The 17,974-nt window shown below is 41.3% G+C and overlaps 1 protein-coding gene across 7 annotated transcripts in view; it reads left to right on the top strand.

Annotated features, from left to right (window-relative positions):
- Nucleotides 1-17,645, top strand: part of DCAF8 (DDB1 and CUL4 associated factor 8) — a 48,147-nt gene extending 30,502 nt beyond the window's left edge. For all 7 annotated transcript variants that reach the window (XM_081306535.1, XM_081306537.1, XM_081306536.1 and 4 more), the window contains 8 exons: nucleotides 1,863-1,973; nucleotides 7,235-7,307; nucleotides 7,778-7,835; nucleotides 8,354-8,461; nucleotides 9,814-9,944; nucleotides 14,260-14,379; nucleotides 14,799-14,915; nucleotides 15,492-17,645. In XM_081306535.1, coding sequence (XP_081162661.1) covers nucleotides 1,863-1,973; nucleotides 7,235-7,307; nucleotides 7,778-7,835; nucleotides 8,354-8,461; nucleotides 9,814-9,944; nucleotides 14,260-14,379; nucleotides 14,799-14,915; nucleotides 15,492-15,608 — 835 coding nt within the window. In that variant the 3' untranslated portion in view covers nucleotides 15,609-17,645. The remainder of the gene's footprint in view (nucleotides 1-1,862; nucleotides 1,974-7,234; nucleotides 7,308-7,777; nucleotides 7,836-8,353; nucleotides 8,462-9,813; nucleotides 9,945-14,259; nucleotides 14,380-14,798; nucleotides 14,916-15,491) is intronic.
- The last annotated feature ends 329 nt before the right edge of the window (nucleotides 17,646-17,974 follow it).

Below are 17,974 nucleotides of genomic sequence, written 5' to 3'. Positions count from 1 at the left end.
CAGTCCTCCTGATGATTACAGGCGCATGCTACGTCCTGGTACATTGGAGAAACTGGATTAGAAGGAGGCCCAGATTCTAGATTGGAGGCATAAGAGTGTTTTAAACGTTTTTGCTTTAGGAGTTAAAGAAATAGTTTTACAGGCTGGAATGAGGTGGAAGGCTGAATTGTGAAGGTCTCAGTCAAAAAATTCAAGCTGTTTTCATGTGTTCAGCTAGTACCTAAACACTTGCTTATATCATGCATTTTTTGTGTGTGTGAAGTTGGCATGGGGGATTTTTTTGTATATAATTTTTTTGTATACTTTCTTTTAATGGAAAACTACAGAGATTTTAAAATCACAATCTCTCTACTTTGCCTAGAGCTGAACTGACTTTGACTATGTAGAGAGGATGCTAAAATTGTTTCTTTATAAAGAAACCCATTGTCATGGTTATATTTTTTCCTGTTTCCATAGCATCAAAATGAATTAAACCTTAAAATAAAAAACAAAAGCTAAAGCTAAGCCCCTTTCTATAGTTTCTTGATATCTTACTTGTAAATTAATCTCCATGGTGTCAGATTTGACTGGACACTTAGATATGAGAAGAGTATTCATATTGCCACCTTTAGGCTGGGATAAATTGTAGTTGGTAAGCCAGATTCTCCTCACTAAGCTTTTGAACTTTCTGTGGTTTCCCCGAGGCTCTTTGCCCTCCTATCACTCACCTGCCTTGTGTTACAACCAGGATAATTTGAAAGTGTTTTCTCAGCCTTACAAAGAGCTATTTTCATAAGAATGTTCTCTTCTGCTTTCTTTTGGCATACCTCTAGGTTAGAAAACTATAGCTTTTTTTTAGTATGTGTTTTTTTGTTGTTGTTGTTGTTTTTGTTTTTTAATGCTGAGGATTAAACCCAGGGCTTCACATATGAGTATTCCTGCCACTGAGTTCTACATTCCCAGCTTTTTGATTTTTATTTTGAGACAGTGTCTTGCTAAGCCCTGATTGGCCTTGGACTTGCCATCCTCCTGCCTCAGCCTCCCAAGTATTTGGGATTACAGGCATGTGCTGTTGTACCCAGCTCTGTGTGTGTGTGTTTAGATGTTGATGGACCTTTATTTTATTCAAACCCAGTGCCTCACACATGCTAGTCAAGCTCTCTACCACTGAGCCACAACCCCAGCCCCTTAGTATATATTTTTAAAACCTAGGGATTTTTTTTGGGGGGGGGCAGGTACCAGGAATTGAATTCAGGGGCACTTGATCATTGAGCCACATCCCTAGCCCTATCTTATATTTTATTTAGAGACAGGGTCTCAACTTCTGCTGAGGCTGGCTTTGAACTCAAGATCCTCCTGCCTCAGCCTCCCCAGCAGCTGAGATTACATGTGTGCACCACTGTGCTTGGCTTTAAAGCTAGGTTTTAAGTGGCATTTTTCCAGAATCTGGGAGACACACTCTGACCTAAAGTTATTTTTTAACCCAGTGGTTCTGTAAATTTTTCTCCACTCCTCTCCAGGTGATTGGGAAGATATACAGTATTTACAAATAGAGGAGGGAACTGTATGGGTAACATCCTTTAATGACTGGTTGTTATTGTGTTGGACTTCCTGAAGAGCATATACCTTTAACTTACATTTCTTAAGCAACACAAGAAAAAATTTTACTGAATATTTTTCCCATCTTCAAAGTAGCATGTAGTGAATATTTTTGCTTTTTCATTTTTCATTGTCTAAGACAAACAAAAATAATTTTTCTTTCCAGATGAGAATATTTTCGCTTTCTTATTAGCCATGCCTATATTGCCGTCTTGGCTCTCATTTGTCATGACCATCTAGATCTTATGGAGACTAAAATGTTGTATATTTTTCTACTCTTACAGGAAACTGGTGGTGACAAAAGAGAAAGAGAAGAAAGTGGGGCTGTATACAATCTATGTGAATCCTGCCAATACCCACCAGTTTGCAGTAGGTGGACGAGATCAATTTGTAAGGTGAGTCTATTGCTTTTCTGTGTTTTTGAGAGTTTGAGACTCTGGCACATTGTCTTTAAAAAAAAAAAAAAAAAATCTGTAGGATTTATTGCAGGTTTTTAAAAATAAAAGGAGAGACCATTCTTAGTGTGTCAAATTTGTGAACCTATTGCCATGTATTCAGAATGGTGAAGTGTGAAATGCCTAGAAGTTCATTTACCACCATTTTTAATTTTTATCCTCTTCCAGAATGCTTAAGCACCTTCTGAGCTGTTCTGTTCCTTAATGTAAACAGTCTCTGAGAGATGGCTTTTCCTGTTATATAGATGACTTTGCATGTTTTAAAGAAACCTGATAAATTGATCAAGTTCTTCACTAGTAGTTAAGACCTAATTTCCAGCAGGTGCTGTTTTAGTGAATTTTCTACCATTTTCTTTTTCCTTTTTTGGTACTGGGGATTGAACCTAGGAGTACTTTACCACTGAACTTCATCTCTAGCCTTTTTTTTTTTTTTTTTTTTTGAGACAGTCTTTTGTTGTTATTGTTTTAATTTTTTCCACATTTTTTATTGGTGCATTATAAGTGTGCATAATGATTGGATTTGTTGTTGCATATTTGTGCATGTGCATAATATAACCATATAATTTGGCCAATATCACTCCCCAACACTTATCTCTTCCTTCCCTGCTTCTCATCCCTTTCCTTTACTGATGTCCCTCTCTTTATCATGAGATCCACCACCATCTTTCTTTTTTTCTTTATCCTCTCTAGTTTCTGCATGTGAGAGAAAACATACAACCCTTGACCTTCTGAGTTTGATTTATTTTGCTCAACATAATGGTCTCTATTCCATCTATTCTCCTGCAAATGATATGATTTCATGTTTCTTTATGGCTGAATAAAACTCCATTGTGTATATAAAACATTCATTAGTTGATAGAGACCTAGGCTGGTTCCGTAGTTTGACTGTTATGAAATGTGCTACTAAACCTGGGTATGCATGTGTCACTGTAGAATGATGACTTTAATTTTTAAGATAAATACCGAGGAGTGGTTTAACTGGGTCATATGGTAGTTCCATGATTAATTTTTTGAGGAACCTCCATATTGATTTCAATCATGGTTGTATTAATTTGCAGTTCCTCCAACAGTACAAAAGTATTCCTTTTTTTCCACCTCTTCCCCAACACTTATTATTTGTATTCTTGATGACAGCCATTCTGACTGGTGTGAGAAAAAATCTCAGTGTAGTTTTGATTTGAATTTGTATAATTGCTAATGGTGTTGAACATCTGTTCATGTATTACATGGTCCTTTGTATCCCACCACCCCCCCTCCGTACTAGGAATTGAACCACTGAGCTACATCCCCAGCCCTTTTTATATTTTATCCTGAGACAAAGTCTCGGTGAGTAGCTGAGACTGGCTTTGAACTGAGACAGGTTTCTGAGGCCCTCATACTTGCAATCTCCCACCTCAGCCTCCCAAGTTGCTGGGATTATAGGCAAGAGCCACTGTGCCCTACTTCTACCATTTTCATAAATAAATTGCCATTGCACTTACAGTTTTGTATATTGTTTTGGGATTTAGAAATAATTTGACTTGAAAACCCTAGGTGTGAACTGAGGGGTTTTGGCTCCTACTATTCTGAGCCATTTTCTTTATCTGTAGAGATAATCTTTGTTCCTATGAACATTTTTTTTTTTTGTTTTGTTTTTTTTTAAGAGAGAGTGAGAGGGGCTGGAGATGTGGCTCAAGAGGTTGTGCGCTCGCCTGGCATGCGTGCGGCCCGGGTTCGATCCTCAGCACCACATACCAACAAAGATGTTGTGTCCGCCGAGAACTAAAAAATAAATATTAAAAATTCTCTCTCTCTCTCTCCTCTCTCACTCTCTCTTTAAAAAAAAAAAAAAGAGAGAGGAGAGAGAGAGAATTTTTTTTTAATATTTTATTTTTTAGTTCTCGGCGGACACAACATCTTTGTTGGTATGTGGTGCTGAGGATCGAACCCGGGCCGCGCGCATGCCAGGCAAGCGCGCTACCGCTTGAGCCACATCCCCAGCCCCCTATGAGCATTTGTTGAAACCCTGACTATTGAGGCAATATTCTAAGGAAAGCAGGCATCATGGGTTCAACCTCCAGTTAGTTTCCTTCTGACCTTTAGTAGGAAACTGTACCCATCCCTCTCCAGTTTTTATTTTAACTATATTTATTTGAGATTGTCAATTTGAAAAAGAGAAGAGGCAGTATCACTAGAAAAATGAATGACTTTGCTTTCTTCTTCTTTTTTTTTTTTTTTTTTAATTTGTACCAGGGATTGAACTAGCGCTTAACCACTGAGCAATATTCCTAGCCCTTTTTATATTTTATTTTGAGACAGGGTCTCACCAAGTTTCTTAGAGCCTCAGCCTCCCAAACCACTGGGATTACAGGAATGACTGCTTTCTTTATGGTAGTTAAAAAGCATCATCTTCCTTTTGAAATCAGACCACATTTTGTAAATGTATTTTGAAATAAATTGTATTAATAAGAAATCATGGGGATAATATTTTTAAAAACACATGAGAGATGACTTTACCTTGTTCAAGAATCCTGGACAGCTGGGCACATTGGCATACACTTATAAGCCCAGCAACTCAGGAGGCTAAGGCAGGAAAATCACAAGTTCAAGGACAATCTCAGCAATTTAGGAAAACTGTGTCTCAAAATACAAATGGCTGGGGATATAGGTCAGTATAAAGTTCCCTTGGTTTCAATCTCTAATACCACTTTTTACTTTCTTGCTCTTTAAAAATAAAATGCCATCAGTTGCAGTGGTGTATACCTGTAATCCCAGTGACTTGGGAGAGCTAAGACAGGAGAATCTCAAGTTCAAGGCCAGCCTCAGCAATTTAGGAAGACCCTGTCTCAAAATAAAAAATAAAAGGCCCTGGGGATGTAGTTCAGTGGTGGTAAAATGCCCCTGGGTTCAATTCCCAGTACAAAAAAACACAAAACAAAAGTTTGCCAACCCTTGTCTAGCATCATCATATATAAGATATAGTAGGTTCTTAATAAATGGAGAAAGGGAAGAAAATTCCTATAAAGTAGAAGGCCAAAAAGCATTACATACTGAGGAACACAGAATTCTACCATATTATCAAAAGGCATCCCATGAAACTTGAGTATTTCAATTTTTTTTAATTAATTTGCTGACTTGTTGAATCTTATAATGGCTTAGTGATATTTGAGAGCTGTTGATTTAAACTTAGTTAAGAGAAAAACAAATTTGATTAACAGCTGATAAATCTGCTGAAAGAGTTGTAATTGATAGTGTAACCATCCCCCTGCCACCCACCTGGCTTTGTTATTGTTCATTTATCAAGCATTTCCTGGGTAATTCTCTCTTTCTCCTTCCATTTCTCTCCCTCCCTCCTCCACTGCCCACCCCCCACCCCCACTTTTTTTTTTTTTTTTTTTTGTGTGGTATTTGGAGTTGAGTCCAGGCCCTTACACATGCTAGGCAACCCCTCTACCACTGAGCTTCATCCAGAGCCCTTTTCATTTTGATACTTTGAGACAGGACCTCTTTAAGTTGCCCAGGCTAGCTTCAAACTTCTTATCCTCCTGTCTCAGCCTCCCAAATAGTTATGTGGCTATTGTGTAGAATATTGAAGCAGAGTTAGGCACCCATACTAAGGAGTTTGAACTTTATTCAGTTGGTTGTACAAAATCACTGAGGAGATACAATCAGGGAATTTACATAAAATTTAGCGTTTTACACATACTTCTGATGACAGTTCAAGCAGGGAAATTAGAAGGATAATGCTATTATCTAGGCAAAATATGATAAGTGGTGAAGAAAGCAAATATTGTCTAAAAATATACCCAGGGAGTAAAATTGACAAGACAGGAATTGCTATATAGGAGAGAAGGTACCTGATTTCTTGCTTGATCACTCCCATTTATGATAGTTCCATTTTCAAAGATTCAGGGGAAAGGGATAGGTTTAGAATTAGTTTACTTTTGGGGAACCTATTATAACATCCATTTGTTAAGTAGATGTATGTCTGGAGCTCATATTAAGTATGATTTAGAAACACGGATTTAAGGCATTTATCCATCTTTAGGAAGTAGTGCTTAAAGCATCAGTAAAGAAAAATATGCATAAGCAGTTTCTGGAGGTTTACATATTCTTTAGACTCCAGGTTAAAATTCCCTGGTATAAAGTCAGATGAGAATTTAACACCAAGCCCCGGGGGAACATCAGCATTTAAGGGATAAACAAAGACAAACTCATGGACAGTACTGAGGAATGATTGGCTATCAAGGAAGGATGATGTTTCAAGGAAGCAGTAATGAACAATGTCAGACCAAGAGAGAAAGCTTTGAAAAGTGTCTTCTTAGCTTTGGCAGTTACGTTACTAAAGATTTCAGCCTAAGAAGTTTAGTGGTAAATTGAGGGTAAAAGACATATTGGAATGGGTTGAGAAGTGAACAAAAAGTAAGGAAGTGAAAACATTGAATTTATATTGTTCTTTTGAGTAATTTGCAGAAGGAAAGAGAGAGAAAGCAACAGTAGAAAAGAAATGTTTGACAGTGATGAAAGAAGCGATTGAGAAATGGAACTAATTAGTCAAACGAGTTCCCTGGGGATGATGAGATTAAGAGCATCTTTGGAGATTAGAGAAAACTGCTGGATAAAGACTGGATATCTTATCTTTTTCAGGATAAAGACTGGATCTGCCTTTTTTCTCAACGCATTTTCACACTTAGCACAATACTTGAAACATATGTGCCATAAATATTTATGAAGATTGAATTGGAGAGAGTTGGAATGATGAAGGTAGTTTGCTTGATGGCAATAAAGGAAGGAGAGAAGGTCTTGAGGAAAATTGTAGTTTTCTAATAGTTGTTGTGGGGTATGAGAGGGAGAACTGGCCAAATAAAAAAGAATCAGAGACCTATTCACTTACAAACAGCATGATCTCTGTCCAGGAGTAATAAACTCTTTGGGATAGGTAATATACATTTTAAAAGCTCTGTGATGTTAGTTGTTTCAGTGGAATAAGCTGGAAGTGATATAAAAGTTGAAACTGGTAGAATTGAGGAAAGTACCATCATGAACGAGTTAGGGTTTGAAAATGGATTGAGGAATGGAGGATCTTTATAAAAGAGCATGAACTGGAAGTTTGGTGGGGAAAATATCCTTTATCTTCATCCATTTGCTTTCTGCCACTAATTGCAGCTCTTTGAGGGATCATCTTGTAAGTTTTGACATTTCTATTGCTTCTTCCATTACAGGATTTATGACCAGAGGAAAATTGATGAGAATGAGAACAATGGTGTACTCAAGAAATTCTGTCCTCATCACCTGGTAAGATTCATGAAGGGCCAGTGACTCCTGGCTTCCCTGACTTGATCTCAAGTCGGCCTTTGAACTTGTTGGCATAGTGGGAAAAGCAGAGCTTGCATTTTCAAGTCATGTACCTGGATTTCAATCTTGGCTTCCCAACTTACCAGCTTTGTGATCTTGGGCAGTCAGTTCACCTCTGTTAGCCTATTTTCTCATCAAGAAAGTAGAGAGAACAGTAACAGCCTTGGACCATCATGGTGAGGCCTAATGAAACCATGTATATGAAATAAATGGCTAGCAGAGAGAAGACAAGGCCCTAAGATTTTCGCCTTTGAGGTGGTCATGTTTCATTAGTTGTACTCCTATCTGTCTCTGTTTTTCTCTCATTCTCTGGGAGAAGATATAGGGGAGTTTGAAGGAAAACCTGTTCCTGAAGATGGTATGCCAAATGGGGGGGTGGGGCATCAGTCAGTATCTGCTCCTTATTGCAGGTGAACAGTGAGTCCAAAGCAAACATCACCTGTCTTGTGTACAGCCACGACGGCACAGGTACGTGAGCAGGGCCCAGCTCCTAGGCTGGCATGCCTCCTCTGTCTAGAGAGCTGCTGAGCCAGTGAGGCACGTGCCCTCCAGTGCTCACCACTGTGCTATAGCTCCAAGTGGAGCATCTGGGGAGTAGTTGCTGATGGTGAGCACATAGTGGGAGGATGCAGCAGTGACCCTTGGAGATGCCAGGCACCATTTGCAGAATGCTGCAGATGATATTTGGCAGGGCCTGTCCTGAAGCCCAGGCTACTTGGCCTGAGCAGGTTCTTATGCCTTTGTCTCATCCTGAGTGAATGGATGTGATCTTCCTGAGATCTTCCTCTGCTACCCCTGGGTTGGCAGTGTGTTCCTAGTCTGCCCTTACAACTTCACTTGCCTGCTGTTCCAACTGAGTAAGATGGGTGTTACACCTGGGTATTAGGAGGGGGCACTACTGGCAAGAAGCCCCATCCCAACCCCCAACTCCTGATTCCTGCATTTTTCAGCCTTTGCCTTCACTGCTGTGTTCTTGTTCTTGGCAGAGCTCCTGGCCAGTTATAATGATGAAGACATTTACCTCTTCAACTCCTCTCACAGTGATGGGGCCCAGTATGTTAAGAGATATAAGGGCCACAGAAATAATGCCACAGGTGAGACTGTTTTTCTAGGTTTCTGTGGCCAAATCCTATTGGCTTGGAGAACCGTAGTATTTTATTCAGCTTGTACATATGAAGTTACCTAAGGGATAGGCTTCTGGTTCCTTGCAGTGAGAGTTGATCCCATTGGGCTGGCATTTTCATGTTTTCTCCACTTTGCTTGAGAGCATCTTCACTGCAGTAATGTTGCTTCTAATTGGTTTGAACATAAGACTTTACTATTTTTTTTTTCCTTTTTCTCTGTATTTTAGGTAAATTTTTAGGCAAATTCCAAATGGGTACAAGAGCTTGTTAAGGAGTCAGGGAAAACCTGCTTTAGTCAGTGATGCTGAATTACTTAAAATGGGTCATAAGCTTGTACCACTAGGGAGGGAAGAGGAAATTTTTTTTTTTTTTTTTTTGAGTGAGGAGGAGTTGTGATAGTACCTAGTTTAAATTTGCAGTGAAGATTGATCTTTTTTTATTCAGTGTCTATGGTTTCCATACTTCGGGGCAAATTAGAGTCACCTGATAGTCAAGTACCAATGCCTGGTGCCCACTCCCATATGTTCTGATTTCATTGGTGTAGGGTGCAACTTGAGTGCTGGTACTTTTGTAAAGTTCCCGTTCTAATGTACAGAAAAGTTGGGGAATCACTGACTTTTGTTGTTACCACTCCTAACAGTCCTGTCATAATTTGACTTGGAGGCAGGAGTTACATTTACTTTTTCTTTGAGCTGATGAGAAGGGAAGGAAAAATCTGTACTTGGATCTCAGCCCACGGGAAGAGTAACAGCGTCATGGCCAGTATGGATGGCTTTAGTAGTTGGGATTCCTGGCTGCTTTTGCTAATTTTAGAGAGTGGAGCCCTGTTATTCAGAGTCCTGGTAGAAAGCATAATTCATATGAGTTAGGTGATTGTGGCATATACTTTCATCAGTCTCAGATCAGCCAGTGACCCAAGAAGCACTGACAAATTACCAATGAAATATATAGTAAGGATAATCCTAGAACATTGGTGAATGCTGCCTGGCAATAGGCAGAGTTAGCACATGTAGGTTCAGACGGGTAAGGTCATTAGTGAGACCTGATAGGGTATAAATGAGGCAGGCTATTGCTAGGCAACTGGAGACTCCTCTGCCCTGTAGAGCTCATTGAGAGAATATAAGTAGTCTCTGGGACTGGTGTGATTCTTATAATTATCTGTTATACATGCATAATCTTTTGGTTTGATTTGTAAAGATGAAAGGAATTATTTGGCTTGCAGCTAATTTGGAGTTTGTGAATATTTAGTTATTTTTCCCTGTGAGAAATATATATAGGCCTGATGCCAATCCTCATGTGGTTTGTTCCCTCATTTATTTCAGTAAAAGGCGTCAATTTCTATGGCCCCAAGAGTGAATTTGTGGTGAGCGGTAGTGACTGCGGACACATCTTCCTCTGGGAAAAATCATCCTGCCAGATCATTCAGTTCATGGAGGGGGACAAGGGAGGTGTGGTAAGTATGGTATGCTGAGCCGACTGGCTCCATAGTATTTCAGATCAATAAGGTAGGTTTTAGTAGGGACTCTGAATTTTCACTGTGGCTACCTAATATCATGTCTTAGAGGTCCAGCCAACTACATTTAATTAAAAGGCAGCATAGTCTGAGGATGCTGAGAGGTATTGTGTTGTGTTTTGTTTTTGTTTGGTTTTGGTTTCAGTTTTGTTTATTTGATTGCTGGGTTCAGTCCCCAGCACCACTTTACAACTGAGTCACCTCTCTTCCCTATTTATTTATTTATTTATTTATTTACTTACTTACTTACTTATTTTTGGTGCTGGGGTTTTAACCCAGGGGCACTTTACCACTGGGCCACATCCCCAGCCCTTGTTTATGAGACAGGATCTCACTAAGTTGCTCAAACTGGCCTCAAACTTGAGATCCTCCTGTCTCAGCCTCTCGGATTATAGGCGTGTACCACCTTGCCCAGCTTTGTTTTTGAAACAAGGCCTTGCTAAGTTGTTGAGGCTTGCCAAAGACTTGCAATCCTACTGTCTCTCATTTCCCAAGTGGCTCCAATTTTAGGTGTGTACCAACCAGCTTAAGCATGGACCTTTTCCAGAAGAGTGACCATTAGATTTATATCATCTGGTAATATTTATGTAGAAAAATATCTTTACACTTAGTCGACACATGTTGAAATATTTAAGGTTGAAATGTCACGCCTACTTTCAAATGGATGTGTACATGTATAGGGAGAAAGCAAATGTGGCAAAATATGTTTTTTTCTCAAAAAGAGTGGATGAGCAGCCTGCTATATAATCCTTGATTATGTTACAGTCTAGTCTGCCTGTCTTTTGAGTTTTGCATGCAACCTCTGTGGAAATAGGGCAAAAAGACAGTGAGGATCAAGTTAAGGAGTGGAGAGTGGTTACCTTTTAAGATATATCTAGTTAACCATGTCACTTTTTCTTTTTTAAGACCCAGAATTAGGAAAAAAGTTTAGAACTTCCTATTATAAGGTTTTTAGACCACAGAAGATAGGAAAGAGACAGTTTGAAAGGCTAGGTTGTACTAATTACCCAAGATAGTCTGGTTACCTGTGGCCTCTAAATAATGATCGAGACTGACTGCTTGGACTTTCTTCCTTTTCATTCTTTCTAAGCTGTGGGAAACTTCAAAGAGCCTAGCCATGACTTTATGAGGTTTACCAGAGAATGGTTTTATATTTTAGAATGGTTCCTTGCAAGCAGGATCCCATTCCTTCTTGTGTTTTTCTTACCTTGCTCTGAGAATATTTCAGATTTTCCTCTAAATTTTTGAGACCTGGGACCAATATAAAACAGGACTTCTATAACCTGAATGCAAGAGGAGAGAAGTCTAGAAGTACAAGGTGTGTCCTTTTCTTTCCTGCTTCATTTCCTACTCTTCCATAGGTCCCCTTCTATCATCTGTAGTTAACAAATCCAAAACACTAGAGTCTTTTTTTTTTTCCTTTGGTATTGGGAATTGAATCCAGTGGTGCTGTATTACTGAGCCACATCTCAGTTCTTTCATTCCTTTTAGTTTTTATTTCGAGACAGGGTCTCTTTACATTGCTAAGGATCTTGCTTGGTTGCTAAGGTTGGCCTCGAACTTGTGGTCCTCATGCCTCAGCTTCCCAAGTTGCTTGGATGATAAGCATATGCCACAGCACCTGGCACACTGGAGAAATTACGCAATGGGCATGTAGTCAGAAGGAAATCAAAAGGAACCCTTGAATCCTTCCCCCACCTTTACCCCTCTTTTTGGTACTAGGATTGAACCCAGGAGCACCTTACCACTGAGCTACATCCCCAGCCTTTTTTATTTTGTCTTGAGACAGAATCTAAGTTGCCGTGGTTGATCTCAAACTTGAGCCAGTGAATCCTTTCTTGATAATCAACTATTGTCTTGCATTCTATTCCAGAGAGATGAAGGGATGAATGCCCTTCTCCCAGACCAGCACTTATTTGTTCTCCAAAGCACTCTGCAGGCCGGTTTGCTTTTAGTTTAGCCAGTACCAGGATTGGATGATTGATTAATCCAGGTACTCAGGAGGGGAGAGCATCTACTTGAGATGGCCTGAGTTCTAGTGGTTTTAAGAGTGAGAGACTAGATAGAACAAGAAATAGAGACTGCCCACTGAAGTGAGCTTCCTTACTTGTTCTTGTCTCTGTATAAGCTGCATGATCTGTGGTCCTCCCTTGGCTCTCTCTTTTTTTTTTTTTTTTTTTTTTTTGTCCTAACCTTCCAGCAATGGAGGTTACCAGACTCCAGCCTCAGTGGAGATTATGAAACAATTCTATATCACAAAGTAGAATCTTAGAACTGGAGCAATTTGAGAAGTCATCGTCCACCGTTCCTAGGTCTCCTAACTCTTATTTTGGGTTCCTTTCTTTGTTCCCATTCAACTTCACAGGGACAAGGGTGGGGAATTTCAAAGGACAACTCCTTACTCTCCCGAGAGCACTTTGATGCTTTATTCCATTTCCTACATGCCCCCAGCCCAGTCATCTAAGGCCAGAGCTCTTTTCTCTGCTCAAGAATTAATGAGAGGTAAGTTCTGGCATTCAGACAGGTCTGGTGAATTGACCAGGTCCCTGGTCCAGAAGTTCTCTATTGGCTTCCCTACAGGCTCTACCTCAGGTACTGTATGTAATTTATTCTCTTGTTCCTCTCTTGCCATTGGCTTTATCCTAGTCTTAAATATTAAGACTCCCCTGAGCTTTCCTTAGCTTTATAATTTTGCTGACTTGTTGAAGCCCAGCTATCTCAGAGTATATATAGGTCTGTAGCAAAGGTTTATCAGGAGCTGGATGAATGAATTCAGGTTTGTATGTGTAAGTTGACACATACCTTTTGATAATATTTTCAGGTTATGGAGTTTATTTCTAGTGCCTCCTTATGCTCCATATCTGCTGCTTGAAAGCCAGATATTAACTGCAGTCACAATCTTAGGCTCAGATTTAGATTGTATTCTCTGAGCTTTTGTTTATCTATAAAATGGAAGTCAGTGAAGGTTGGGAATCTGCTGTTCAGCTTTATTCTCTGTGCTTGCCCCTAGCTTCTCCTTAGTTACTCTCTGACTGTAGGTAAGGCAGGGGAGATTGGTCCAGAGAGAACCATAAAAGAAGCTTTTTGCCAGGGGTTATTATTTTCTTAGACTGCAGGGCAACTGCAAGGCAGGGTGTCTTATCTATTTCTCATCTGACTAAAAGCCTGAAAATGCTTTAGCAAGCTAGATCTGTAACTAGCTCTTCCTGTGGGGATGGGAACTGCCCTGCCCTGCCCTGCCCTGCCCTGCCCTGCCCTGCCCTGCCCTGTTAGGAAAACTCAAGTTTCCAAATCAGACAGCAGGGGGCATAGGTGCTTTCAGACAGAAGGAAATTGCCCGAGTCTAAAGACTTATCAGTGAAAAATACAGAGGGTAGCTAAAATTGATGCAGTGGGTACTCCACGGAGCTGCCTTATTTATATTGTGCTGCCCTATAGCTGAGTTTATTGTGTTCTTAGGGCAGATAGCAGGATGCTGTCCCCTGGGATATATAGGATTTGAAAGCAGACACCAGCCTCCATCATTCCCCCTCCAGCTCAGCCTCCTCTTCCCCAGCCTCTGCCTTCCACCAATTAGTAAACAGTGCCAAGTGAATATAATTGTTTTCTCACTCTTCTCTGGGGGCTCACTGGCAGCTACTGCTTTCTTCATTTTTAAAAATTTATTTGCAACTTCATGAAAGCCACTGAGTTATTCTTTTTTGAGCCTCAAGCAAATTGGAACTTTTAGGATGTAGAGTGAATGAGGTCATCCAGACCTCGTAGCCTTCTTGTGAAGCCAACAGTAAACATGGGCACTCACTCACCCAATCCTAGGGCTGTGTCCAGGAATGAAGCCCACCACTGACTAATGCAAAGGAAATGTTAGAGCGGGGCTGGGGATGTGGCTCAGGCGGTAGCGCGCTTGCCTGGCATGCGTGCGGCCTGGGTTCGATCCTCAGCACCACATACAAAGATGTTGTGTCCGCCAAGAACTACAAAATAAATATTAAAAATTCTCTCTCTCTAACTCTCTCCTCTCTCACTCTCTCTTTAAAAAGAAAAAAAAAAAAAAAGAAATGTTAGAGGGGCCTGGTCTTGAACTCAGTTTGTCCAGTGTCTCCTCCACCCTTGGGCCCTTTGGCCTAAGCTCAAGATGGGTGGGTCTGCCTTTCTAGCAGCTGCTTCAGCCCTAATCAAGCTCAAGGTGAGTAGTGGATTTTAAACCCTGCTCCCACATACCACTTAGCCTGTGTTTTCCTTTTCTCCTGTCCAGGTCAACTGTCTTGAGCCCCACCCTCATCTGCCAGTGTTGGCAACCAGTGGCCTCGATCATGATGTGAAGATCTGGGCACCCACAGCTGAAGCTTCTACTGAGCTGACCGGGTTAAAGGATGTAAGTGGCTGGCTGCAGAACTTTTCTTTCTACTTATTCACATGCTGTTAAGACTCTTCATTGCCATAGGAAGGAATGACTTGCTGCCCAGTTCTTTAAGGACATTACTCTTATGCCCTCCCCAAACATTCCTGTTCTTCTCTCTGGAGGAGCAGTCCTGTTCCAGGGGACAGCTATGAGTGCCTCTTGTTGATAGTAGGATGGGGTAGGGAGCATCTTTAGGAACTATTATTCTGTATTAAAGCCTCCCACCTTCTCCGTGGCTGAACCCAGGATATCCTTTCCTAATTGAATCTGGCTCCACTTCAGTGTAACAGCACCCAAGGAAGCTTTTATTGGGATGGAACACCAACCTTCTTGATTAGGTCCAGGGTCCCTATTTCATTACTGTCCCCAACCCCAACCCTTTTGGCTTTCAGGTGATTAAGAAGAACAAGCGAGAGCGGGATGAAGATAGCTTACACCACACTGACCTGTTTGATAGCCACATGCTCTGGTTTCTTATGCATCACCTGAGACAGAGACGCCATCACCGGGTAAGCTGGGGTTCGATGTGAGCTCCCAAGGGCAGTGACCCTCTTAAGAGGGCTACAAAGTTCCAATGTGCACCTCCTCACTAAATTAAGGAGGAATCAAGTGATCTTGGTTGGGTTTCCCATCCATTGGTCCCCTGTTCCCTTCAGAACCCCCAGAGGAAAGGTTGGTGTCTGCTCCTATCTTCTGTCACCATACATGCAGAGTGCTATCTTCATAAGGGCAATGGTAGGAGGGTGGGAAGGGAGTGGAGAAGAAATGTCTTAGGGTACTTTTTAGTATTTACTGTCATGCTTGAAGAGGCAGGGGTCAGCAAACTGGCAGCTGGCCTACTGCCAGTTTTTGTAAATAAAACTTTATTGGAAACACAGCCACATCCATTCTTCATATTGTCTATGACTGCTTTCATGGTACAGTGGCAGAGTTGAATAGCTTCGACAGAGACCATGTGGCCCACAAGTCTGAAATATCTACTCTTTGGCCCTTTAAGAAAACACTGCTGATCCCTGGCCTAGCTAAGACCTTACAGTCTTGTTCTTGATCAGGAAAAGTACTAACAAGGCTTTCCCATTCCACAGCGCTGGCGAGAACCTGGGGTTGGGGCCACAGACGCGGACTCTGACGAGTCTCCCAGCTCCTCAGATACATCGGACGAGGAGGAGGGCCCCGACCGGGTGCAATGCATGCCATCCTGAGGCCTCATGCCTAAGAGGGGCAGGCTGGGGCTGCCAACCCTATCCTGCCTGGGCACTGCTTTCCTGTCCCAGGCCCTTAAATTCAGCAGAAACGCACTTTGGACTTTTTGTTTAGAAGACATCCCAAGAGAAGGACAGACCAGAGGGGGATTGAACCAGCAGACAGCACCTAGGAGTGGGAGTTGAGCCCTGGAATGGGTTCTGTGGAGAGGCACAAAGGACTCAGCAGAAATGGCCTCTCTCTGAAGCTTTTTTTTGGGGGTGGTGGGGAGCCTGTTTTGTTAACTGGTTTAGGATAGGCAATGGGGCTTCTTTTAATCTCCCTTGTTTCCTATGTGGGGGTGGGGTGAGGGCAACAACTGGCTGTTCAATACCAAGGGGCCAGAGTGGAGGGTAGGAGTGCCACTCGCTCTTTGGTTTAGGTTTTTGACCTTTTTTTTCCTTTGTTTTTTAAAGTCTATGACAGTTTCATTGTTTTCCCCCTGAGCAAATCTATCCCAGGATCCTGTTTTTCTGGGAAGTCCTTAGAGCCCTTAACCATCCCACACTTCTCACTTTCCACCTCATTCATTCTCTGTACTCATCACAGTGTTTTGCACTTGATTATGTATCCTTCACTCTCTTCTCTTCATCCCATCACCCCCTAAATAGGTCTGGTGAAGGAGATTGGAGAGAGGTGGGAGGAGGGGCAGAGGTGGAAGAAGAATAGGAAGGATATTACCTCTTCTGTTATTTTTTTAATTTTTTTTTTTTTTTTTAAGAATTGTTTGGTGGCAGCAATCTCCCTGTCCCTATCACTGTTAGAGGCCTAATTTTATATCTATAAATATATTAAAAAGCAAGTCAAACTTGGATGTATCAAGTTAAAATTATTGTCAAAGTTTAAATACCTATATATTCTCTATGAATGCAATAAAGGGACTTAAAGGAAGAATGAGCAAGAGTAATGATGTCAAAATGACACCCATGGTTAACATGCCCTTTATATATGGCCATTAAAGCCTGGGGCTTACTCTTAGGTTTTTAGGAGGCTCAATAATGGAAGGATCCTCAGTTATGCCCTTTTCTGCCTGGATATAGGGGTTGGAAAAACATTTTCTCTAAACTCTGCCTCAGATCCTCTAACTCTCCTTAAGTCTCATGGGAGCTCCCAGGATGGGTCTTCAAATCAGAGGCCGGCCTATTTTTAAAACATGACAGACCTGTGACATTAGAAAGGGTGCTGCCACCCACTGCCTACTCTCTCCCGATCTTGTGTATGACAGAAGATACACACATTCTCTTAGCTATGATTCTTTAAGCAATCCAGCTCCATATCAGCCTTCCTAATGAAAATAGTAAAGAGCAAATTTCTTGGGTTTTACTTTATATAAATTTGTCCACCTCTTGGTATCTTGGGATTTAGGGACAAGAAAAACAGTAATCTAACCAGGCACAGTGGTGCATGCCTATATAATCCCAGTGATTCAGGAGACTGAGACAGGAGGATTTTAAATTCAAGGCCAGCCTCAGTAATTTATCGAGACACTGTCTCAAAAGGAAAAAAATATAGATTTGGGATGTACCTCAGTACTAAAGCACTCCAGGTTCAATTCAAAGTACCCAGAAAAAGAAAGAAAACAGGATTCTGGTGGCTAGGGTTTGGATACCTTTCTTATCACTTGTCACTGAGTATGAAAATCCTATTTGAATTCTTGCCCTTAACTGCTTTTGCTGCTATTTTTCTGCCCCCAATTTCCACAAGATCCAGTTAGGAATTCTGCATCCTGGAACAGTTGGATTCTACTAAACCAGGCCGTGAAGAAGAGGGGGGAAAAAGTGAGAGGATGGTAGTGCCAGACATTCCTTCCTCCTGCCCCTTTTCCTAGCAGCTCTCAGACTCGATGTTAGCTATTGCACTTTCTTCCTGAGGTAGGGAATGTGTAGTGACTCGAGTGGTTTGTCTCTCTATTGCTAGTGGAGTGATACGGTGGGACTTAAAACCATGCACTCTGGAATTTGTTGTATTTTCTCAGTAAAGCTTTCCCTCACACTCTGCTGCTCTGTGTGATATGTGGCCCATTCATTCATTATAGACTGCTTTTGTTCCTTCCATTGTAGGTGCTTAGTCTTGCCCACTTCCTCTGTACATGTTAAGATTTTAGGAAGCCCAGTCTGGAATATCCTAGTTCTCTTGCTCAGGTTCCAGTTGGAGACGATTTAAATGAAATAGGCCCCATTTAGCTCAGTGGTCCTTTGCAGATGGGGATGAGGAAAGGAGGATCCTATTTGGGGTGTTTTCTGGGTCCCTATACCAGGCTACAATAAAGGATGTAGGGGTAAATATTGCTCCCTCTTCCTTCCCAGTCATACAGAGGCTCCAAAAT

Source organism: Spermophilus citellus (genome assembly GCF_964194105.1).
Source record: "Spermophilus citellus genome assembly, chromosome: 9".
NCBI lineage: Eukaryota > Metazoa > Chordata > Mammalia > Rodentia > Sciuridae > Spermophilus > Spermophilus citellus.
The sequence above is the reverse complement of the archived record's forward strand: the minus strand, read 5'-3'. Positions and strand labels throughout refer to the sequence as shown.